We start from the raw sequence: 25,667 nt of genomic DNA on the forward strand, positions 1-25,667 counted from the left end.
CAAGGCTGTTGAGTCTGCCGATGAGGATGTGGTGATTGACAGAGTCGAAAGCCTTGGCCAGGTCAATGAATACGGCTGCACAGTATTGTTTCTTATCGATGGCGGTTAAGATATCGTTTAGGACCTTGAGCGTGGCTGAGGTACACCCATGACCAGCTCTGAAACCAGATTCCATAGCGGAGAAGGTGCGGTGGGATTCAAAATGGTCGGTAATCTGTTTGTTGACTTGGCTTTCGAAGACTTTAGAGAGACAGGGTAAGATAGATATAGGTCTGTAGCAGTTTGGGTCAAGAGTGTCCCCCCCTTTGAAGAGGGGGATGACCGCAGCTGCTTTCCAATCTTTGGGAATCTCAGACGACATGACAACCGATAGGCCTATGGCACAAATGAAATGATACAATGTGTTATGCATAACACATGGAACAATGGAATGATGGAGAACAATGAGAATCCTTGCAGATGCTTTAAAATGTTAGAAATAGCATAGATATAAGGTAATACTTTTTGAATCCTTATTGACATTCATTAGTGAAGGTGATTCGTAGCTAGTGAGACATACTGTATCAATATGATATGGTGATACAATATGATATCATGTATAGCAGGGTTCCCCAAAAGTAAGCAAGGTTTGAAATTATTGTGTTTAGTAAAGTATTATATCTGTTTGGGCTTCTTGCAGCCAATTTGCAATCTACAAATGATTGTTAATTATGTTCTGGTCCCATGTATGGTGGAGAGTTGACTCCAAAATAATCGATTCCCCGACTCCTTGCCCGTCGACTCGCATTTCTGGGTGTCAAGCTTGACTCCTAAGATTCAGTATTTTTGTAACGGAGGAAACTATTTGCCAGTCTACTTCGAGAACACAAAATATCGCATATTTCCCAGCCAGTAGTTTAGTGGAGGGTATACGTCGTATACCCACTTATTTTTCAGTGGGCATTGCAAATACTCACTTCTTAATCCCGACTGATACGTATCAAATTAGTTTAGTGGAGGCATACGCCATATCAATTACTACAGCTGATGGAACAGATCGGAATGTTTAGCTTAAAATGTTGATAAAATATTATTTCTTCACATTGTAGGGGCAGCAATGTACACACCGCATGGCAGTAGGTTACTCGTGAACGTTCCAAAATGCAATTTCCAGAAAACACGGTCCTAAAATGCGCACCGCACATGCAAGTGGTTTCTTGAACAAAGATGGAAATATCAGTTAGAAAGAGGAAAGATTTAAAGATGCAACAACTATCATGGGTTGTTAATATGATTTGGATAATGCATTTGGCAGCTAGACAATTAAAAAAAGTTTAAAGAAAAGAACAGGAAACACATATTAGTAAGTCTTAATAAAAAAATTATTGCCACCAGGTTTTTATGGTATGATTTTGGCAAGGTAAAACATGCCTAATTATATGAAGTAAAACGTCCAGGTTTCAAACAATTAAGGAACAGGATATAGTGATGCTAGTGATGCTAATGATAGGTTTCTCATAGAATTTTTCTGACCAAGATGTAGGCTGTAGGCTTTCACAATGCTATATTTAGCAATTTATTGATTTGCAATGTCTCACGCAAGTTCAGTAAAGTATGGTGTAGTGGCTTCCTTTCCTCTTTACCATAGCCACTGCCTTAGCCTGAAAGCAGGGTTGTTTCGTACGCATACAGTCCACATTCAAGGTTTCCAAACGGCCAAAACATTCAATGAGATCCAGGGATATGGTGCAGCAAAAAGGTTTATTCTTCTTATATCTAATAAAAAATGGATTATCCAATCATCTTAAAGCATAGATTACTTGACATGGAAAATACATAATATGACCTGTCTGTATGGTCAAAAGACTACACCACTCCCGCGTCTAGCTAGGACTCCTCCCCCCGAAGGCCCAACTTCCTGCCTTTATCCTAACACACTTACCACAGTACAATGAATGGGCAAGGGGGGGGACAAAAACTAAGTTACTCTAATAACAAATTAATATATCTCAATCAGGTAACTATAAATCATAAAGGTACGTACCTAATATTTCATCATATACATTCATATTTAATATATTTACACAAACGTACATGGAGCTCTGTATGTTCTGTCTTTTATACAAATATGTCAAAATCGGCTCTAACATACCGGCCCCTAATTGTTAACTGCACTGAATGCACAACAATTTCTTAATATTCAAATGTAATACACAAAAGACAAAACATTCTATACCAGAGCACTATTACAGTTCATAGCTATATACAAATATACAAGGTCCCATATAGGAAAAGAGTCCATAGATCTCAGTCTGAGTCGAAGAGTTCAGGTGTTCAACTTCCAAAAATGTCAAGAGTTTGACGTCCAAAAACGTATGGCTACGACAACAAAGAATGTAAGAGTACGACATCAATGAGTCAGAGGTGCACGTGATTCAAAGATGGAGCAGTGTGTGTGTATGTATGTGTGTGTGTGTCTCACTCAGCCGCCTCAAGTAGCAGACAGAGTCTGCTACTATCTCTGTAAGATATTTGTCTTGGTCTTAACCATGACGCTCCGGACAAGACCTTTGGCCCCTGGCAAAGCCTCCACCACACGCCCCATTAGCCAAGAGTTCCTTGGGGCAGTGTCATCGACGATGACAACAAGGTCACCAGGACTGAAGTTTCTCTTAGTTTTGTTCCACTTGTTCCGCTCCTGCATAAGTGGAAGATTTTTATTTAATTTAATTTTAATTCACCTTTATTTAACCAGGTAGGCTAGTTGAGAACAAGTTCTCATTTACAACTGCGACCTGGCCAAGATAAAGCAAAGCAGTTCGACACATACAACACAGAGTTACACATGGAATAAACAAACATACAGTCAATAATACAATAGATAAATCATTCTCCTTCAACTGAACCTCTTTCAGCTATGGCCACCTTTTGAGATCTTTCTGAGTGGGAATGTTCTCTCTTGTCACTGGGAGCTGCCTCATGAGTCTCTCCATACAAAATGTTGCTGAGCTACCAGAATCGAGAACGCATAAGTTAACACAGACTTGCTTCCATTTGCCATCTTTACTTGAACTGGCGCAAGTGCACAATCTGTACTGGCCCCGGTATCTTCACCAGCTTCCAGTGAAACAAGACCACTGCTGACAGTCTCCTCCCGCTTTACTGCTACACCACTCATATCTGCCTTTTGAGATCTAAATCTCTCTCTTCCTTCAATGTGCATGATAGTGGGGTGCTTTCTTTGACAGCTCTGACAGGTCATCCTTCTTTTACATTCTTTGCTTAAGTGTCCTCTCATCAAACAGCAAAAACAAAGGCCTTTTGATCTCAAACTCAACCTTGGATTTGTGTGGCTGGGCCTTCACCTGTTGGCAGTCAACCAATAAATGCTCACCAGCACAAAATACACATGAGATACTGGGAGCATCAGAAGGGTAGATGCCTGGTCTCTTTACTTTGAATGTTTGTTCTTTTAGAGGTTTTTCAGAGTCGCAATCTGCCAATACAGCTACTGCAGTGGCAAAGCTGCTTGTCCTACTCTTGGACTTGAACTGTTGTTTAAAGTCAGCTGCTGTTTTGGTTTTTAAAAACTTTTTGTTGGACAGGGGATCTTGAATACCTCCATACAACGGATCCTGCTAAATTTTGGCCTGAATGTCACAAGGTCACTGAACTGGGCCCTCAGGTGGTTTCTCTCTAAAATATCACATGCTGTAGGCCTCCATTTTTCCCTTAGTTTGTAGGGAAGTTTTGACATGATCAACTTTATGTTGGAGGAAAGATTAAGCTCTTCCATGTTCTGTAGGTCTTGCATAGCGTTACAGACACCTCTTAGAGTGCATAGCCACCCAGTCCCTTTCCATCATCCGGTTTGATGTTTGTCCAGTTCCAAACTTTTTCCATATAAGCAGTGGTGACTTTGATTTCATTGCCAAAGTGTTCCTTTAACAACCTCTTAGCCTCCGCATAGCATCTTCTGGCTTCCATATGCAGACAACTACGGACCAGATCCTTGGGCTGACCAGTGTACTGTTCCAGGTAATAGAGCCTATCCTGATGGCTGCTTGTCTTATCTTCTATGCCATGCTCAAATGCACGCATGAATGGCCTAAAGTTGAGAGGATCACCGTCAAACATAGGTATCTCCCTAACAGGGAGTGTGGCCTGTTTGTGCTGTAGTACTAGGAGGTCAGCAATTTCATTCTGCCTTTGCATGACAGTAGAGAGGTTATCAAGGCTGGTATTATGGCTGATACCTGCAGTGTTGATTCTGTGTTGATTGCTAGACCTTGCTGTTGGCTGCTGAAGGGTGTGGTTTATGACTGTTTTCTGAATAGGTTTTGATGGCTTTGTTGTCGGATGTTGTAAAACCCTTTGTAATGGGGTCTTTGGAACTGCACCTAATGCAGCAAACTCAACAGGTGATGGTTCAGGTTCCACATAGACCTCGGGTTCCTGGTTCTCAAAATAAGAGTTCATTCCATCTTCCTGGCTTAGTAAATGGGGTGCCACGCCATGGGATTGAGAAGTTGACTCACCACTCTCCAGGACCTTCAGTCTGGCATTATATTCTGCTATGTCCGTTTCCAGTGCCATTTTTTCCATCCTAACCTTCAGTTGTGCTTTCTCCAGTTCCAATGCATGCTTGTCCTGTAATGATGCTTGGCGAGCTAGTAGAGCTGCTCGTTCTGCCTCAGCTTTTAGGCGTGCAGAGGACACTGAGAAAGCAGCCTTAGAATACTTTGTTTTATTTTATGTTTTTGACACATTGGAAATGCTGTTGTGTGGTTCAATGAGTGTTTGTGGCTCAACTTCATCTTTTTTCCATATTTCCACCTCTTCCAGGAAATGTTCATAAGTCCTCATTCTTGTTTGATAATAGTTAATGCTCTCCTGTTCCTCCTCTGTGACCAGCTCTAGCACAGATTCATGAGCATTCTTAAAGTCACTGAGAACAGCATCAAATGCTTCAAGACTCTCATTCACAGTTTCAACATTTCCTCCATCAACAAGAAGGAATTTTATTTCATTCATTTTGCGTGTACACACTCCAAGTTTGCCTCTCCGGGCTGCATAGAGTGAATTAAAATTCCTCAAACAAGGTTCAGAATGTCCACTGACTACCCTTCTATATTGCACACCCTTTAGTTTGTCCATTTTCATCTCACATGGTTTTACATAAATTTTTCACAATTTAGAATTTCAATAGCTCCTTGGTCATGTGACCTGGTGACTACAAACAAGGTTCAGAATGTCCACTCAGTGGCCCTACACATTGCACACCCTTTAGTTTGTCCATTTTCATCTCACAAGATTTGTAAATAATTTTTCAAAATGTAGAATTTCAATAGCTCCTTGGTCATGAGAACTAATGACTTCAAACAAGGTTCAGCATGTCCACTGACTACCCTTCTATATTGCACACCCTTTAGTTTGTCCATTATCATCTCACATGGTTTTACATTAATTTTTCAAAATGTAGAATTTCAATAGCTCCTTTGTCATGTGACCTAGTTACTTCAAACAAGGTTCAGAATGTCCACTCTGTGGGCCTACACCATTGCACACCCTTTAGTTTGTCCATTTTTATCTCACAACATTTTTTTTATAATTCTTCAAAATGTAGAATTTCAATAGCTCCTTGGTCACTTACAAAAGGCAATATTGCATTTAAGGGTTTGTTTTTCTGATGAAAGTAGTTATTTGATGCATGGCCTACTATTTCTAACTGGGAATATAAATCCTATGTCTTTTGTGAGTAAAATCCTTTTTCCAAAATTGATTTAGGTACATTTTTGTGAAGAGGTAGGAGGGTTGTGATATGGGTCATTTAATAGTAAAATCATTTAAGGGATCAATACATTTCTATATTGCTTCCCCAGTATCTGCATGAACCATCAGGCCAAGTGTTTTTGGTTGACCCTGCTGGACAGAAAGAGAAGGAGGAATCGGAACACGCTGCATTCAAATTCAGGTCTTAGTTATTCCATTGTACTGGATCTAATACATATTAGCATTTTACATACATTCATAAGTGATATACTTTTTTATGACATATTGTGAAAAACGCTCTTGGCTGCTGGCTCTGTCACTTTCAGACATGCACAGAGCAGACTTGAACCACAGGGGTTCTCTGTAAAGAGAGAGTAATCCAAAAGGCACAGACACACCCCTTGACTTTCAATTGGCACCGTTGACCTATATGTATTCTCTCCTGATTGGCTCTGTGGTGCACAGTCTGGCAGTCTGACTAAAGTGCCAGAGGTATGAGGAGAGACATCCTCCTTTGTATTTATGTGTAACGCCCTGGCCATAGAGAGGGGTTTTTGTTCTTTATTTTGGTTAGGCCAGGGTGTTACATTGGGTGGGCGTTCTATGTTCATTTTTCTATGTTTTTGTATTTCTTTGTTTTGGGCCGTGTGTGGCTCCCAATCTGGCACAGCTGTAGTCCGTTGTTGCTGATTGGGAGTCACACATAAGGAGCCTGTTTTGCCTTTGGGTTTTGTGGGGGATTGTTTCTGTTTAGTGTCTTGCACCTGACAGTACTGTTTGGCTGTCGGTTTTGTTGTAACGTGTTCGTACATAAATTAAAACTCAAGATGAACACTAACTCCGCTGCACCTTGGTCTACTTCCACAGACAGCCGTTACATTATGGGAACAAATATTTCCTAACACTTTGGATCCTATTCCTGGACAGTTAGACACAATGCATCAATGCAAAATATTTGTTATTACTAATCACTGTCCATGAGTAACCTCAACCTTGTGGGTCTATGGGTGTTTGGGCCAATAAAATGCCAACTCAATTCTACCACTGACTAGTCTCTCATGCCCCTATGAACGGGGACACAGGGCAATAGTTTTTCATCTAAACCAGCCCTTTTTTACTGGAGTACACTAACCCCTAATTGGGGCTCTTTTCTTGACACTAGTAGCAGTTTGCCAGATAAGAAGTCACAAAGATCAAAAAGTATATTGTTGTAAGTGTGTATTACATCCTGTGCTGGCCCCATTGTCATATCCATTCTGGATTCTGAGTGGTAAAATCACAGATGAAAAATGCTTCTATGTATGTGTTTACATTCTCCCCAAGACAGAACTGCAAAAGGGGGTGGAGTTGCAATCTACTGCAGAGACAGCCTGCAGAGTTCTGTCATGCTATCCAGGTCTGTGCCCAAACAGTTCAAGCTTCTACTTTTAAAAATCCACCTTTCCAGAAATAAGTCTCTCACTGTTGCCGCTTGTTACAGACCCCCCTCAGCCCCAGCTGCGCCCTGAACACCATATGTGAATTAATTGCCCCACATTTATCTTCAGAGTTTGTACTGTTAGGTGACCTAAACTGGGATATGCTTAACACCCCAGCCGTCCTACAATCTTAGCTAGATGCCCTCAATCTCACCCAAATTATCATGGAACCTACAAGTTACAACCCCAAATCCGTAAACTCGGGCACCCTCATAGATATCATCCTGACCAACCTGCCCTCTAAATACACCTCTGCTGTCTTCAACCAGGATCTCAGCAATCACTGCCTCATTGCCTGCGTCTGTAATGGGTCCGCGGTCAAACGACCACCCCTCATCACAGTCAAACGCTCCCTAAAACACTTCAGCAAGCAGGCCTTTCTAATCGACCTGGCCCAGGTATCCTGGAAATATATTGGCCTCATTCCGTCAGTAGAGGATGCCTGGTTATTCTTTAAAAGGACTTTCCTCACTATCTTAAATAAGCATGCCCCATTCAGAAAATGTAGAACCAGGAACAGATATAGCCCTTGGTTCACTCCAGACCTGACTGCCCTTGACCAGCACAAAAACATCCTGTGACGTACTGCATTAGCATCGAATAGCCCCCACGATATGCAACTTTTCAGGGAACTTAGGAACCAATATACACAGGCAGTTAGGAAAGCAAAGGCTAGCTTTTTCAAACAGAAATTTGCATCCTGTAGCACAAACTCCAAAAAGTTCTGGGACACAGTAAAGTCCATGGAGAATAAGAGCACCTCCTCCCAGCTGCCCACTGCACTGAGGCTAGGAAACACTGTTACCACCGATAAATTTACGATTATCGAGAATTTCAATAAGCATTTTTCTATGGCTGGCTTTGCTTTCCACCTGGCTACCCCTACCCCAGTCATCAGCTCTTCACCCCCCACAGCAACTTGCCCAAGCCTCCCCCATTTCTCCTTCACCCGAATCCAGATAGCTGATGTTCTGAAAGAGCTGCAAAATCTGGACCCCTACAAATCAGCTGGGCTAGACAATCTGGACCCTCTCTTTCTAAAAGTATCCGTCGCAATTGTTGCAACCTCTATTACTAGCCTGTTCAACCTCTCTTTCGTATCGTCTGAGATCCCCAAAGATTGAAAAGCTGCCACGGTCATCCCCCTCTTCAAAGGGGGAGACACTCTAGACCCAAACTGTTACAGACCTATATCTATCCTACCCTGCCTTTCTAAGGTCTTCGAAAGCCAAGTTAACAAACAGATCACCGACCATTTTGAATCCCACCGTACCTTCTCCGCTATGCAATCTGGTTTCCGAGCTGGTCATGGTTGCACCTCAGCCACGCTCAAGGTCCTAAACGATATCATAATCGCCATCGACAAAAGAATATACTGTGCAGCCGTATCCATCGACCTGGCCAAGGCTTTCGACTCTTGTCAATCACCGCATTCTTATCGGCAGACTCAACAGCCTTGGTTTCTCAAATGACTGCCTCGCCTGGTTCACCAACTACTTCTCAGATAGAGTTCAGTGTGTCAAATGAGAGGGCCTGTTGTCCGGACCTCTGCCAGTCTCTATGGGGGTGCCACAGGGTTCAATTCTCGGGCCGACTCTTTTCTCTGTATACATCAATGATTTCGCTCTTGCGGCTGGTGAGTCTCTGATCCACCTCTATGCAGACGACACCATTCTGTATACTTCTGGCCCTTCTTTGGACACTGTGTTAACTAACCTCCAGACAAGCTTCAATACCATACAACTCTCATTCTGTGGCCTCCAACTGCTCTTAAATGCAAGTAAAACTAAATGCATGCTCTTCAACTGATCGCTGCCCGCATCTGCCCACCTGCCTAGTATCACTACTCTGGAAGGTTCTGACTTAGAATGTGTGGACAACTACAAATACATAGGTGTCTGGTTAGACTGTAAACTCTCCTTCCAGACTCACATTAAGTATCTCCAATCCAAAATTAAATCTATTTTACAACAAAGCATCCTTCACTCATGCTGCCAAACATACCCTCGTAAAACTGACTATCCTACCGATCCCTGACTTCGGCGATGTCATTTACAAAATAGCCTCCAACACTCTACTCAGCAAATTGGATGCAGTCTATCACAGTGCCATCCGTTTCATCACCAAAGCCCCATATACTTCCCACCACTGCGACCTGTATGCTCTCGCTGGCTGGCCCTCGCTTCATATTCGTCGCCAAACCCACTGGCTCCAGGTCATCTATAAGTCCTTGCTAGGTAAAGCCCCGCCTTATCTCAGCTCACTTGTCACCATAGCAGCACCCACCCGTAGCATGCGCTCCACAAGGTACATTTCACTGGTTACCCCCAAAGCCATTTCCTTCTTTGGCCGCCTTTCCTTCCAGTTCTCTGCTGCCAGTGACTGGAACAAATTGCAAAAATCACTGAAGCTGGAGACTCATATCTCCCTCACTATCTTTAAGCATCAGCTATCAGAGCAACTTACAGATCATTGCACATGTACGTGCCCCATCTGTAAATAGCCCATCCAACTACCCCATCCCCATATTGTTATTTTTTTCTCCTTTGCACCCCAGTATCTCTACTTGCACATTCATCTTCTGCACATCTCATTCCAGTGTTTATTTGTGAAATTGTAATTATTTCGCCACTACGGCCTATTTATTGCCTTACCTCCCTAATCTTACTTCATTTGCACACACTGTATATAGACTTCTGTATTGTGTTATTGACTGTACGTTTGTTTATTCCATGTGTAACTCTGTGTTGTTGTTTGTGTCACACTGCTTTGCTTTATCTTGGCCAGGTTGCAGTTATAAATGAGAACTTGTTCTCAACTGGCTTACCTGGTTGAATAAAGGTGAAATTAAACATTTTAAAAATACTGTATGTGGGAATGTCTTATGTCCGTCCTACATGTAGTGTTGGTACATGGAATATTCCTCAACTGCATATATATAATAAATTGCTATTCCAAATTGAAGTATTATTTTCAACAACTGACATTTTCAGATATTATTTTGACAAACACACTTTGGTGCTTACAATTCATTCTCTGTTGTCATAGATTTGGTGGGCACTGTCATCTGTGATCTTTATGATATGACTTTCTTTAAGCACGTACTGATGAAACTGTCACTTAATATTTTTTTCTTAAAGTGTACAAACGCTCTACATTTATTCACTCTGTGATAGGGTTGGATCCTATATGCTACTTTTATTATTGTCCTGTAAAAGGTTCAGTGCCTATAACTTAGGCTGTGTGTAGAATGGGGCATAAAGGAAATTACCTCTACTAATAAATTACTACTAGATTATAGTGATAAGGAAAACAGCATACAAATTTGGCTTCATTTGCCTTTAACTAATCATAATTCCATTATTTTTACATAAAAAAGAGAATACTTCAAAATGAGAAGATCCTGCCATGGAAAAGACGACTGGGCGGACATAAAGTGGAAAGGAGGGGAAATAACTCACACCATGCAGCAGGACACCTTCAGCTGTGGGGTCTTTGTAATGCAGGTTTGATAGTTATATTTTCAATAATGAATGGTTAGCTGTTATGTGACAATTAGGTCAAAAACTCTATTTTATTTTTTGGTGTAGATGGCCAAAGAAGTTGCACAGAACATCCCCAACATCCCCTCCCAAATTGATATGGAACCTTCAAAAACACATGGAGCAACTATGAAAATAAATGGCTGAGGATATACTAAAAATGTCTGGTATGTAATGACATTTAATTCAAAGTAAATGTCAATTCTTTATTTTTATGTAGTTGTGTGGGACAGCCATATGTTCAGTTCATGCCTATGATTTCAGAGTTCAACAAAGCCAACAACTGCTTCATGTGTGCCACTGATAAAGAACCTGGATGTGGCCCAAAGACTGACTGGGTTAGTAACTTTATTTAACATGTTTATAATCTTTTGACAACAGTGACGGCATGTAAGACAATTTATAATATAACACAATTGATGGCTAATTCGTCATTCGTCATACTGCATTGATATTTGATATTATTTATAACGTGTTACGCTTTGTTTTGTTTTGATTGAATGTTTTGCATGCCAACGGTGGGTCCATGTGCTGTAACTAGGAATGAAGACAAAATAGTTCAACAGAGTAAAGAACACAAACTGGAAGTACAGTCTTTGTTGTTGAAAATGTACGCTATACCCCATCCACATTGAAGAGGCTCTGAAATGTACATCAACCAGGGGTAAAGAGAAAGTTAACACTGTGCAATGTTTCATACTTAATTGAAGTTAAGTGTCTGTTGACATGTTGGAAAAGATTAAAGGTCTACAATTTCTGTTTAATTTGTCAATATTACATTTTTATTCATTGATTTACTGGCCATCATTACTGTGGTTACATGTTCAGTATATGTATTGACCAGCAAACCCACTGCAGCCCACCTCACTACCTCACTCTCCATCCCTGCTTTGGACAATTAATAGCATGACTCTCGTACTTTACCCTTTTCCTTTATGGTTGATATTAACGACGAAAGGAGATATTATCTGTCTCTCTCCTATTGTGTACCACTGTTAAATACTGTGGAAAAATATAAAAAAACAGGGAAAATAAGTACTTAGAACTACCAATTATTGTAGATAAATATTAAAGAAAAGGGTAAACACAACACTGGACTGAACCCCCTAATTGTCAAACTAATATTAATGTACAACAATATAGAAGATACATGACTAGAGGTTATACAATATGGGTGTATATCCACTGCATGCTTCTTAGGTGTGTAATTAAAAAACCCACCCAATCTACCTACCTCATCCCCATATTGTTTTTATTTACTTTTCTGCTCTTTTGCACACCAGTATCACTACTTGTACATCATCATCTGCTCATCTATCACTCCAGTGTTAATCTGCTAAATTGTAATTACCTCGCTACTATGGCCTATTTATTGCCTTACCTCCTCACGCCTTTTGCACACACTGTATATATACTTTCTTTTTTTTCTCTATTGTGTTATTGACTGTACGTTTGTTTATTCCATGTGTAACTCTGTGTTGTTTGTGTCGTACTGCTTTGCTTTATCTTGGCCAGGTTGCAGTTGTAAATGAGAACTTGTTCTCAACTAGCCTACCTGGTTAAATAAAGGTGAAATAAAAAAAATCTATAAAAAATTGACATGACCAAGGAGCTATTGCAAATGTGAAACTATGAAAAATGTATGTTACACCGCGTGATTTTACAGTACACAAACAAGAGTGTGCAATATAGAAGGATGGTCAGCGGACATTAGGTCACATGACAAAGAAGCTATTGAAATTCTACATTTTCAAAAATTATTTGAAAATCTTGTGAGATGAAAATGAACAAACTAAAGGGTGTGCAATGTGTAGGCCCACTGAGTTGACATTCTGAACCTTGTTTGAAGTCACTAGGTCACATAACCAAGGAACTATTGAAATGTTACATTTTGAAAAATGCATGTAAAACCATGTGAGATGAAAATGGACAAACGAATGTTTGTCTATGCCATCGGGTTAGCTAATACCAGTTTGAAAGTGTTAGGAGTAATGGTTAAAGAGCTATTGAAATTTGAAACATTTGATTTGTCACTATATTGACGGTCCCTAACTGCTGTTGGTGGACGTAAGGAAAACTACAGGCGAATACCCGTCGAATATCCAACCTGAAACTGTCTTTACCTCCGTATTTGACCTTCCATAATATGCACGATCAAACGATCGCATTGAACTGGGCAGCGGTTACTCACAGCTGGCTAATTCTAGTTCAAGTCCTTCCAAGCGAGCTGTCCTTGTTGTGGCCCGAATGCAATGACAAATATAAGAATATCCAGCGTGTATCCGTACCGGAGCTTTCCTTCCGATAGTAATCCTTCACGGAGTCTTTTGACTTGATTGTAGTGGTTTCCTTTCCTCTTTACCATAGCCACTGCCCTAGCCTGAAAGCGGGGTTGTTTCGTACGCATACGGTCCACATTCAGGCTAGGGCAGTGGCTATGGTAAAGAGGAAAGGAAACCACTACAATCAAGTCAAAAGACTCCGTGAAGGATTACTATCGGAAGGAAAGCTCCGGTACGGACACACGCTGGATATTATTCTATTTGTCATTGCATTTGGGCCACAAGGACAGCTCGCTTGGAAGGACTTGAACTCCTAGAATTCGCCAACTGTGAGTAACCACTGCGAATGAATGATCTGCCCTGTTCAATGAGGTCGTTTGATTATGCATAGTATGGAAGCGCAAATGTGTTTATTTTTCTTATATCTAAAAAAGAAATGATTATCCAATCATCTTAAAGCATAGATTACTTGACATGGAAAATACATAATATGACCTGTCTGTATGGTCAAAAAACTATACCACTCCCGCGTCTAGCTAGGACTCCTCCCCCCGAAGGCCCAACTTCCTGCCTTTATCCTAACACACTTACCACAGTACAATGAATGGGCAAGAGGGGGGGCCAAAAACTAAGTTACACTAATAACAAATGAATATATCTCAATCAGGTAAATATAAATCATAAAGGTACGTACCTAATATTTCATCATATACATTCATATTTAATATATTTACACAAACGTACATGGAGCTCTGTATGTTCTGTCTTTTATACAAATATGTCCAAATCGTCTCTAACATAGGGGCTATTAACGAGTAGGCTGAGCTATTATACACACAACAGACCGAAGACCAAACACACACTAGCGTTTTTCATAGCAATGAGAAAGAGGAGCAGGCGAGACCGCAAGGGCAACCATGAGAGAGAGAGGATCAGAGCAGGCAGACAGTCAGAACCGTGGGCATAGGCATCTTGGTAATCTGTAGCAATGTAGTGATGCCTCGTAAATATTCAAGTATATATAAAAATATCAATGAGTATGGTTAAGCTATTCTTAGTGTCAGTGAATTGAAGTTGAACATTGCCAAATGCATCAGTTTAATTGGGCCTAAATGTGCAATAAAAAGTATTGTGCCTATGGATTATTTAATAAAATCATGGCTTGCTGTTGGTGTCCTAGGTTAGGGCTCTCCAACCCTGTTCCTGGAGAGCTACCTCCCTGTAGGGTTTTGCTCCAACCCCAGTTTATCAACCAGCTAATTGCGGAATCAGACACGCTAGATTAGGATTGGAGTGTGAATCTACAGGATGGTTAGCTCTCCGCGAACAGGGTTGGAGAGCCATGTCCTGGGCAATAGATTGCAAATCAGTATCCCCGCTAAACTTTTTGGAAATGCAAGTTCACTTTCTCATCCATAGACAGAGTCAAGTGCAAATACGGTCCAGCAGCTCAAATCAGCAGGATGGGGGGGGCATTGTTATTAGGAAGGAAGTCTACCATAGATCATTAAAATAATGATTAGGATCATACTTCATCAACTTAAGTATTATGGGGAGACCTATACATTTGGCAGCCAAGCACGAGTTATCAGTGTAGCCTGTTACCGTCTAGACATACACTACCTTTCAACAGTTTGAGGTCACTTAGAAATGTCCTTGTTTTTTAAAGAAAAGCACATTTTTGGTCCATTAAAATAACATCAAATTGATCAGAAATACAGTGTAGACATGGTTAATGTTGTAAATGACTATTGTAGCTGGAAACGGCTGATTTTTAATGGAATATCTACATAGGCGTACAGAGGCCCATTATCAGCTACCATCACTCCTGTGTTCCAAAGGCACGTGGTGTTAGCTAATCCAGGTTTATAATTTTAAAGGGCTTATTGATCATTAGAAAACCCTTTTGCAATTATGTTAGCACAGCTGAAAACTGTTGTGCTGATTTAAAGAAGCAATAAAACTAGCCTTCTTTAGACCAGTTGAGTATCTGGAGCATCAGCATTTGTGGGTTCGATTACAGGCTCAAAATGGCCAGAAACAAAGCACTTTCTTCTGAAACTCGTCAGTCTATTCTTGTTCTGAGAAATGAAGGCTATTCCATGTGAGAAATTGGCAAGACACTGAAGATCTCGTACAACGCTGTGTACTACTCCCTCCACAGAACAGCGCAAACTGGCTCTAACCAGAATAGAAGGAGTGGGAGGCCCCGATACACAACTGAGCAAGAGGGCAAGTACATTAGAGTGTCTAGTTTGAGAAACAGATGCCTCACAAGTCCTCAACTGGTAGCTTCATGAAATAGTACCCGCAAACACCAGCCTCAACATCAACAGTGAAGAGGCGACTCCGGGATGCTGGCCTAGGCAGAGTTGCAAAGAAAAAGCCATATCTCAGACTGGCCAATAAAAATAAAAGTTTAAGATGGGCAAAACAACACAGACACCAGACAGAGGAAGATTGGGGAAAAGTGTTATGGACAGACAAATCTAAGTTTGAGGTGTTCGGATGACAAAGAAAAACATTCGTGAGATGCAGAAAAATGAAAAGATGCGGAAGAGGGTTTGACGCCATCTGTCAAGCATGGTGGAGGTGTAACCGATGTGAAATGGCTAGCTAGTTAGCGGTGGTGCGCGCTAATAGCGTTTCAATCGGTGATGTCACTCGCTCTGAGACCGTGAAGTAGTTGTTCCCCTTGCTCTGCAAGGGCCGTGGCTTTTGTGCCGCGATGGGTAACGATGCTTCGTGGGTGTCAGTTGTTGATGTGTGTAGAGGGTCCCTGGTTCAAGCCCAGGTTGGGGCGAGGAGAGGGACGGAAGCTATACTGTTACAGAGGCAATGTGATTGTTTGGGGGTCTTTGGTTGTGGTAAAGTGGGAGATTTGTACAGGGTAGAAGGGATCTTGAAGACGGAACACTATCACTCCATTTTGCAACGCCATGACATACCCTGTGGACGGTGCTTAATTGGAGCCAATTTCCTCCTACAACAGGACAATGACCCAAAGCACAGCTCCAAACTTTGCAATAACTATTTAGGGAAGAAGCAGTCAGCTGGTATTCTGTCTATAATGGAGTGGCCAGCACAGTCACAAGATCTCAACCCTATTTAGCTGTTGTGGGAGCAGCTTGACCATATGGTACATAAGAAGTGCCCATCAAGCCAATCCAATTTGTGGGAGGTGCTTCAGGAAGCATGGGGTGAAATCTCTTCAGATTACCTCAACAAACTGACAACTAGAATGACAAAGGACTGCAAGGCTGTAGTTGCTGCAAATGGAGGATTCTTTGATGAAAGCAAAGTTTGAAGGACACAATTATTATTTAAATTAAAAATCATTATTTATAACCTTGTCAACGTCTTGACCATATTTCCTATTAATTTTGCAACTCATTTCATGTATGTTTTCATGGAAAACAAGGACATTTCTAAGTGACCCCAAACCTTTGAATGAATTACAGTTTTGAAAAAACGAATCCTGTGTGAATCGTCCTCTGGAATAAATAATGCACATACTTGAATAATAATTACAAAACCAACCTCTTTAGTAATACCCGTCGGAATAGGGCTATAATATGGCAAATCGTAGAGTGCAACACATCATCCCATGGGATCGGTCAAGGCTGCACACAGCAGAAATATCAATGAAATAGTCTAGTTCCTACACATCACCTTCTACATTCAAACAAAACAGGCTTTTTAAAGACTAAATTGATGAGCAAATGGGCAGCATCATGCTCATGACAGTCCTCTAGAACGTAAATGTAGTCTTCCTAGTAGGACTCCGTAATAATGAGGTTGTATGTACGTGTGTTCGCATCCGTTTCAGCGCGTTTTGAGCAAGAGTCGACTCCTTTCAACTCCATCCACAGGAGTCGAAGTCGATTCCAAAAATCGCGGAGTCGTGCACCACTAGCCCCCTGACCATCCACTCAATAAAAAATCGGCCCGCGGCTGAATCTAGTTGATTATCCCTGATGTATAGGCTACTACCGTGATGTCATATCACTTATGCCTGTGTTAATTGCCTCTATGTTCTCAAAATAATATAAATGAGAGTGTCTTATTTTCATTTTTTTATTTGTTTACCTACTGAGTTTGTTACCCACTGATAATGTTCTACCGATAGTGAGCTCACCCAACAATATATGTAACTAGAAAATAATACTGCAGACAATTCAAATACATCCTGTAGTGTATAAGCCACTTTGGACCCACAGAAGAAGAACGTTCATAATTTGTGTGCGGAAATAGTTAGGAGGTTGTAGAGAGGTCAGAGGGCAAAGGCTATTCACCCAGGATTCTCGATTGTGGAATACTGAATACGCAGCCATCTTGGATCTAGCTACAAGGAGAAGGGAAATTAATGCGGTGAGGTTTTTACAGTATTTTTCCCTCAAATATAAACCCGTTTGGTCCGACTCGAATCGTCACATCACAACACATTCATCTTTGTTGTCCTTGTCATTCGGTTTGGTGTGTTTTGGACCGGGTTGGCAGATTTGAATTCGAAAAGTCTTCTGCGCTCTGTTTTTGTCTGTGGCTCCTAGCGTAAATTGAGACCGAAAGGTACTGGGAACTGGATAGGAGACACAACAGGCCCAACCTGCACATCGCTACCTATAGGCAAGCAGACTGCCTGACAAGGGTTGTTGAATTGGAGGGATTTAGCTAGGTAACGTTAGTCTAGTGATGCTTGTTGTTGAACTAACTGTTATTATAACTAATCAGACTCGCGCTGTATTGTTAGTTAACGTTAGCTACAAAATGCTTTACGGAAAGTTTGGTGTAGAGAATAATAACTGAACCTCATAGTGTCACCTGAGCAGAAGCTTGTTGAATTGTTCTGAGGCAAGGTTGCAGGGATGGACACAGTTTTTGTATGTTGACCAATGCATTTTCACACACCAGCATGATAACAGTGAGTGGAAAATCAACAACACTATACACGCGATTGTAAATGAGTTTTGTAAGGCACACTGTATGCACCAGTACTTGACTTGGGCAGGAGCTCAGTGGAGCTGAGTAACCAGCACCTCAGATTGTCTACTGCTTGAGCTCCTGTTCGTCTTATACGGTAGTATATTACCTCAAAACTATTGTGGAGCTCCTGCACCTAAATATAAACAGTACCGGCACCCAAAATGAGTACTGGAACCTATTTAATTCCAAGTCAAGCATTGGTATGCACACATTGCGCAAGGTGTGGGCGTGTTGTCTAGTAGTGAGATGTGATGTCAAACTGAAAGTGTAGTAGACCATAGTCATAGGACTAACACTACTGTGTGGCTTGTGTGTTTCTCTCCTGTCCACGATCGTTTTTTAAATCTGATATGAACAGTGTGGACAGTGGATCCAGACATGCTGGTCGACAGTCTCAATTTCTATGGACTGTTGAGTAATTGAGATATTTAAACCTAAACTTCTTCCCACTCTCTGCAGGTGACAAACGGCATGTTCAGTGCTACGAGAAAGAAGTTTGTAGAGGGGGTGGAAAGTGACTACCCTGATGAGAACATGTACTACAGCCAGCCGTCCATGTACCCACATCGGTCGGACAAAGACGTAAGTGCTCTGTCTGCTCGATCGCACATCCCTACTACAGCACCCTTTGAACTTGAAGTAAGTCAATTGTTTTCACGTCCTTCGATAATGTAAATCTGTTTATGGTTATTTTTCATATTTAGGGAGATTTAGGCTACTCCATCATCCTATATGACTTGCCTTAGCATTGATGTTGTTGTTGTTATTATTATCCTTTAAATTGAATACCCCAATTACAGTGTAATTCCAATGTAATGTGATTTGTAAATAATGATATACGAACTGCCCTAATGTGCAATTATGTGTTATTGATAAAGGTATTGTCATCTGTTGGTATTCTTGTTTCCAGTCCTTCCCTCTCACTTTGTGGTTTATCTCTCTCCTTGTCCTGCTAGATGCTCTCGTCTCCCTCACCGTCGTCATCAGGTCAACTGTCCCAGCTTGGGGCCAGTTTATATGGCCCACAGAGTAAGCTGGCTGCATCTGTTCACTTACATTTCTGTCCGTGGTTTTCAGGGTCTTTTCTACTAAGGCTGTAATACATTTTGGTCTGTAACAATTTTGTAGTCAAGTCACACCTGGAGTTATTTGATCAATTTAGAATAATTACCCTGTAAATGTACCCAATTTAAATATACCCAATTCAAAACAGACTTCAACACTTCTTGTTGATCTCAAAATATCGCTATGCAATATTTTGGTCACTTTGGAATTTGATAAGAGTCCCATGTTGACTGTTTGTATTTGTCCTGTTGCAGGTGCACTAGGCTTCTCGATAAGGGGCATGGGCAACAACACGCCTCAGTTAAACCGCAGCTTAACACAAGGCACTCCGCTACCGAGCCATATCACCCCCACCACTGGGGTACCCACCATGTCCCTCCATACCCCACCCTCGCCAAGCAGGTGTGTGTAAGATGGAGATGCTGGAGAGAGAGATTCTTGAGACCGAGAGACCACATAAGCCAATGTCTTTAAATGCCATGGAATCATCATTCTGCTGTTAGTTAGTTAGCTGTTCAGTAGTTCCAGAGCAGGACAGGACATTATTAGTCAAATAATCACCTGGCTTCATATCAAGCCATTCTGTTCACCCATTTGTCTAACTCTAACCCGTGATGTCTCCTCCACAGGGGGATCCTGCCGATGAACTCGAGGAACATGCTGAACCACTCCCAGGTGGGCCAGGGCATCGGGATGGGCAGCGGCAGGACCAACAGCATGGGCAGCTCAGGGCTGGGCAGCCCCAACCGCAGCCCCCCCAGCATTATCTGTATGCCCAAACAGCAGCCTGCACGGCAGCCCTTCACCATCAACAGGTACAGTCACACGGTCTGGCTGGCAATAAAACTGAAAGATCTGCTGTTCTCAACTCTCTGTTTAAATGTCTAAATCATCAATAGTTTTTTGTGATGATTGAATATGAAGATGATCCAGTTGGAGGCTAAAGTTCTCCTCTGTATTTCTGTAGCATGTCGGGATTTGGGATGAACCGGAACCAGGCGTTTGGGATGAACAACTCGTTATCAAGCAACATCTTCAATGGCACAGGTTAGTAGTGTGTCTCTTCAAAATAACCATCTATCTGATGCTCAGTTTGGCCATCCAATGATACATCACATTCAGCCCAGTTTACCTGTAGGCTTTATGTCATCATGTTTTTACAACATCCACTTTACCTATCCATTCACACACTATAAGACGCTGTCAGCATGAAGAGTAACACCATTTTACTTTCTTACAAGTCTTTAACCTGCCCCTCACAGACGGCAGTGAAAACGTGACGGGGCTAGACCTGTCTGACTTCCCTGCGTTAGCAGACAGGAGTCGGAGGGAAGGAAGCGCAAACCCAACGCCACTACTTAACCCACTAGCTGGAAGGGCCCCCTATGGTAAGAACTCTGTATAGTGCACTAGTAAGGGTTTATAATACTGGACTAGACTAGGAGGGCTACCCATTGTAAGGGCTCAGTGTAGTGCACTAGAAAGAAGGGTTCATTGTAATGCACTTGGCTTGGATGCAAAGGCAACTTGGCAGTGCACATGTCAAAGCATCACTGACTCGTCATATTACTGTGGGCCAGTCAGCACTGCTAGACACATTCTCAGTGTAAATACTCAGCCCACTTCAGTCTCTCTTCAAATATAAACTGTGGCAAATTGTGATGAAGAAAGGGAGAAGGCCTTCTCCAATGGTGTGTGTGTATATATAACCCAAGGCTAAACTTTTTTCTCATTGTGGTGATTTATTTAAGAAGCCTCTTCTCTTCATCTCATGACCTCATCAGTTGGCATGGTGACGAAGCCATCGAACGAGCCGACGCAGGATTTCTCCATCCACAACGAGGACTTCCCTGCACTGCCTGGTCCCAACTACAAGGACCCCACGTTGAGCAACGATGACAGCAAAACAGTGAGTCAGACAGACAGACAGACAGACAGACAGGCTGTCTTTAGCCTGGTTGTCAGTCTGTTTTCATTGGCCGTTGGCATGCCAAACATGGATAAAGCTGAAATGGACAGGCAACCATACAAGGACTCCTTATGTTGAGCAACAACAACTACTGCATATTCAAGTCTTTCACCATAGAATTAGTAGAGTGGACATCCTATATTCAAAGCAATGTTCCATGATGTCATGTGGCTTATAGATGTAATAAAAATGAGAATTATTCATTTGTTTTTTTGCTTTGTACAGAACCTAAACTCTACTGGCAAGAGCACGTCCAGTGCAGACGGTCCTAAGTTCCCCGGAGACAAGACGAGCTCAGCACAGAACAACAGCCAGAAGAAAGGGATCCAGGTGTTACCTGATGGTGAGCCTGTTCAACCAATCACACCTCTCGGTCTCGACCTGGGTACCTCAGTGGGTTTTGACATGGTTCCTGCATGACCGTTGGTATGGTCCACATTTGCATTAGCTGTAGGGAAAGCTCTACTTGGTTATTATTTTCCCTCACTGTGGATTTTCCCACATCTGTAGGGCGGGTGACGAACATTCCTGGGGGAATGGTGACGGACCAGTTTGGAATGATTGGCTTGCTGACTTTTATCCGAGCAGCGGAGACGGACCCGGGCATGGTGCACTTGGCACTGGGGAGTGACCTCACAACGCTTGGACTCAACCTCAACTCTCCAGAGTAAGATGGTTGCTCTGTCTGAACATAAGGTTGAATGGCTACAGAAGTCAAAATCAATGTTTTGTTAGATGTTTTTATTCATCTTAAGTCTGTTGATAGTAACATGTCCCCTCCTCTCCTGACAGAAACCTGTACCCCAAGTTTGCTTCCCCCTGGGCATCAGCACCATGTCGACCTCAAGACATTGGTAAGACATTACCCTGACCACACACACATACCCCACACTAAGCCTGTTGGTGACCCTGGTGCCTCCTATCTTTCAGACTTCCACGTCCCCTCTGAGTACTTAACCAACATCCACATAAGGGACAAGGTAGGTGATAAATCAGTAGTCCCCTTTCAAGTGCTATTGATCTTATACTCTGGAAGAAAGCACAATGTCATAATTGGATAAACCAAATGATGGTGTTGATAAAGCCATCTCTCCTCTTCCTCAGCTGGCAGCTATTAAACTGGCGCGGTACGGTGAAGACCTGCTGTTCTATCTGTACTACATGAACGGAGGAGACCTGCTACAGCTCCTGGCAGCAGTAGAGCTGTAAGTGCTGTACTATCACTACTGAAAGCACTTTCACGTAGGCACCCTTGAGAGAGGTGTCTTTGAACATGGATCTTATCTAAATAAGACTAAGATTTATTAGCACACCTTAATTCCCAGGATCACCTTTTCGGTTTCTATATGTTGTTATCAAGGAGTTATTTGTGCCTTTTTCTTTACTCACTGTGCGTTAATGGCATCTCTCTCTCCTGCCTGTCTGGTGTTGGTGCAGCTTTAACCGGGATTGGCGGTACCACAAAGAGGAGCGGGTGTGGATCACGCGGGCGCCGGGCATGGAGCCCACACTAAAGACCAACACCTATGAGAGGGGGACCTACTACTTCTTTGATTGTCTTAACTGGAGGAAGGTAGCCAAGGTAAAGGTATTGGCTTTAGTATCTGCTACCCTCAATCAATACACTTAACATGAAGAGAAAGTGCTGTGTGTGCTATTTTCATTTACATGTATGTTTTGAGTTGTGAATCTCCTTTGTTGGAGTTACGTGCTTGACATCCTATTTTATTTTTTGGGGGAACTTGTACGTGTTTAACGTTGATTCAAGATAGACTTTTTGTATCTCTGTTACTGGTGATGTCTGTCACTCTGAGTTTTCAGCTCTTGATATTGATGATCAGTATTCTCACTCAGGCAATATAAACTCAACAGGAATCTTCCGTCTCCATTGCTGATTATGTGTTCTCTATCCCTCCAGGAGTTCCACCTGGAGTACGAAAAGCTAGAAGAGAGGCCCCACGTCCCATCTACCTTCAACTACAACCCAGCTCAGCAGGCCTTCTGAGGCCCCGTACAGTCCCAGGGGGAACGCTGTCCCTGCACCCCTCCCTCCCAGCCTGAAGAGGATGGTGTGCTGCGGCCCAGACATCCATCCTGGTTTTTATTCCTTGAGGATCTGGCTAAAATGACTTCAGAGGAGGCGCTCACCACCGCGTAAGGGTGGGGAAAATTGAGCCCTGCCTTTCCCAAATTATGTGCTGCCCAAACACCTCCACTTGTTCTGTTTTTATTCCTTTCGTTTCATCGTTTTTGTTTTGTTTTTGACCAGGGTCTGTGTTTTGTTTACGTCTCTGAATCAGAAGCCTGTTTGGTCCAAGGTAGGAAAACGGACAATACCGACACACTTTACAGTGACAGAACAAGGGTTATGCCTCATCCCCCCCCCACCCCCCCCCCCAAGTGTTAAGAACAGAGAAAGGTGGGGAAGGCTAAGCCAACAAGTACCATCCCACACGTGAGAACGAAAGGGCGGAAGAAGTGCAATGTTCATTGTTGCATTATTTAGTAATAAAAGAACACAAAGATTGTTTGTGCTTTTTTTTTTTTATGTGAAAACACTCCCTCATGTTGTGTTTTGGAAAGATAAGTAGCCTGTCTACACATCTCTCTCCACTTCTTTCTCTCCATCTCTCCTCTTGTGCATTCCCTCTTTTCTTCTCCACATCCCGTTCTTTCCTTCCTTTTGACTGGTATTTTCTGTCTGGCTTCAATATACAAATCAGAGACCGTTTTAGTGAAGTGTTGTTAGATTACCTACCCAGCTTCATTGTTCCAGAGCGAGCGAAACACTTTCCAGTCTTTGTTACGATTTTGTAAACGTGTACATTTTTTTTAAAACATTTTGAACATCACATGAATAAAGATATATATGTACGAATGTGTATATATATGTATGTGTATACATATATATATATATATGGCATCTATTTTGGAGGAAAAAATTGCCCTGCCTTGTACCTCATCTTTAGGAGGTCAGCATGGAGTACAATATGTAGATAAAACAGGACATTTCTGGATCTGCTGGACAGGGCATCATACTCGGCACTGTGGGCACTTACGAAGAAATACAAATTAAAAAGACAAACAAGGAAAGGCCTGATTCTCAGGAAAAACAAGGACATCCACCCCCAAAGTCCAAAGCAAGAGGACAGATGGACACATTTCACTCAAAGCTGTTTAAACAGCAGCCTTTCATAAGAAAAGGAAAAATGAATAATAATTTGAAGGGGAAAAAATCATACAGACCAATCTTGTATTTTCTGACGTTCAAAGCTTCTTTTTAATAAAGCAAAAAAGGCTTTCCTGAACTACTGTTGTCTGGTTTCTGAGGGAAGAGGGGGGGGCATTCTTAATGAGAACCAAACACATTTGACACTGAATTTACACTGAGTGTACAACACATTAAGAACACCTTTCTAATATTGAGTTGCACCCCCCTTTTGCCCTCAGAACAGCCTCAATTCGTTGGGGCATGGATTCTGCAAGGTGTCGAAAGCATTCCACAGGGAAGCTGGCCCATATCCAATGCGTCCCACAGTTGTGTCAAGATGGCTGGAAGTCTTTTGGGTGGTGGACCATTCTTGATACACACGGCAAACTGTTGAGTGTGAAAAACCCGGCAGCGATGCAGTTTTTGACACATTCAAACCTGTGCGCCTGGCACCTACCATACCCCATTCAAAGGCACTCAAATATTTTGTTTTGTCCATTCACCCTCTGAATGGCGCACACAGTCCATATCTAAAGGCTTAACAATCCTGCTTTATCCTGTCTCCTCCCCTTCATCAATACTGATTGAAGTGGATTTAACAAGTGACATTAACATTTACATCATTTAGCAGACGGTCTTATCCAGAGCGACTTACAGGAGCAATTAGGGTTGACTGCCTTGCTCAAGGGCACATCGACAGAGCCTCGTCAGCTCAGCAATACAAACCAGCAACCTTGGAGCTACTGGCCCAATGCTCTAACCACTAGACTACCTGCCAAGATCAAAGCTTTCACCCGGATTCACCTGGTCAGCCTGTCATGGCAAGTGTTCCTAATATTCTGTCCACTCAGTCTATACGAAACAATTTCCAACTTCCAATGGTCCTCGGAGTTGTATCTGTGTATAACCATTGTATTACTGACCTGCTGATACAGACAGGACCATCTCTGGGCCAGTGGTGTGGAAGGAAGGAGTAGGGTTGGAATAGGTAGGACTAATACAGGTCTAGGCTGATAATAGATCACTCTTGAACAGAGATGTGATAATCACAAAATAGAGGATATTTCTTGAAGTCATAATTGGTTTGTGATTAGTGCCTGTGCCGAATGAGGACTTATACAAGTAAACACAACCTTAGTTAACCCAGAACTAAAATCTTGTGTAATTTGGTCAGATGCAGTGTATCCGTGAGAGATTAGTAAACACACAATGCATTTCTTTAGAAATCTCTTTTATTACCATGACATTGTATCTGTAAGTATACAATACACTAATCATGGTTATTAAACACAAATGCCTTGGATTAACTACAGGTTAATCAACATAATCAAGACATTGGAATTAGGATGCCAAGCTGATGGCTGAAATGAACCAACCTGGGTATCA

General features: G+C 42.0%; 1 protein-coding gene across 3 annotated transcripts; it reads left to right on the forward strand.

The window, feature by feature from the left end:
* The first annotated feature begins 13,359 nt into the window (after positions 1-13,359).
* On the forward strand, positions 13,360-24,378 carry cnot2 (CCR4-NOT transcription complex, subunit 2). 3 transcript variants are annotated; one of them, XM_014169892.2, is made up of 15 exons: positions 13,360-13,382; positions 18,496-18,675; positions 18,993-19,065; positions 19,356-19,503; positions 19,731-19,916; positions 20,069-20,148; positions 20,364-20,489; positions 20,853-21,010; positions 21,296-21,413; positions 21,581-21,737; positions 21,863-21,924; positions 22,001-22,050; positions 22,175-22,275; positions 22,508-22,658; positions 22,989-24,378. In XM_014169892.2, exons 2-15 carry the CDS (start codon positions 18,508-18,510, stop codon positions 23,073-23,075), a joined length of 1,665 nt encoding a protein of 554 aa, XP_014025367.1. In that variant the 5' UTR covers positions 13,360-13,382; positions 18,496-18,507; the 3' UTR covers positions 23,076-24,378. The 3 variants fall into 3 exon arrangements, with proteins under 3 accessions (XP_014025367.1, XP_014025368.1, XP_014025365.1); XM_014169893.2 differs by lacking the exon at positions 13,360-13,382 and adding an exon at positions 17,322-17,424 and having other exon boundaries at positions 18,496-18,618; positions 20,886-21,010; positions 22,508-22,652; XM_014169890.2 differs by lacking the exon at positions 13,360-13,382 and adding an exon at positions 17,449-17,728.
* The last annotated feature ends 1,289 nt before the right edge of the window (positions 24,379-25,667 follow it).

This window comes from Salmo salar, chromosome ssa23, assembly GCF_905237065.1.
Source record: "Salmo salar chromosome ssa23, Ssal_v3.1, whole genome shotgun sequence".
NCBI classification, from domain to species: domain Eukaryota; kingdom Metazoa; phylum Chordata; class Actinopteri; order Salmoniformes; family Salmonidae; genus Salmo; species Salmo salar.

Excerpts from the sequence above, each read along its gene's own strand:
- cnot2 (XM_014169892.2), top strand. The coding sequence starts at position 18,508 with ATGTTCAGTGCTACGAGAAAGAAGTTTGTAGAGGGGGTGGAAAGTGAC. Across the intron at positions 19,917-20,068 it reads CAGCCCTTCACCATCAACAG|CATGTCGGGATTTGGGATGA; the intron begins GTACAGTCACAC and ends GTATTTCTGTAG. Across the intron at positions 22,051-22,174 it reads ACATCCACATAAGGGACAAG|CTGGCAGCTATTAAACTGGC; the intron begins GTAGGTGATAAA and ends CCTCTTCCTCAG.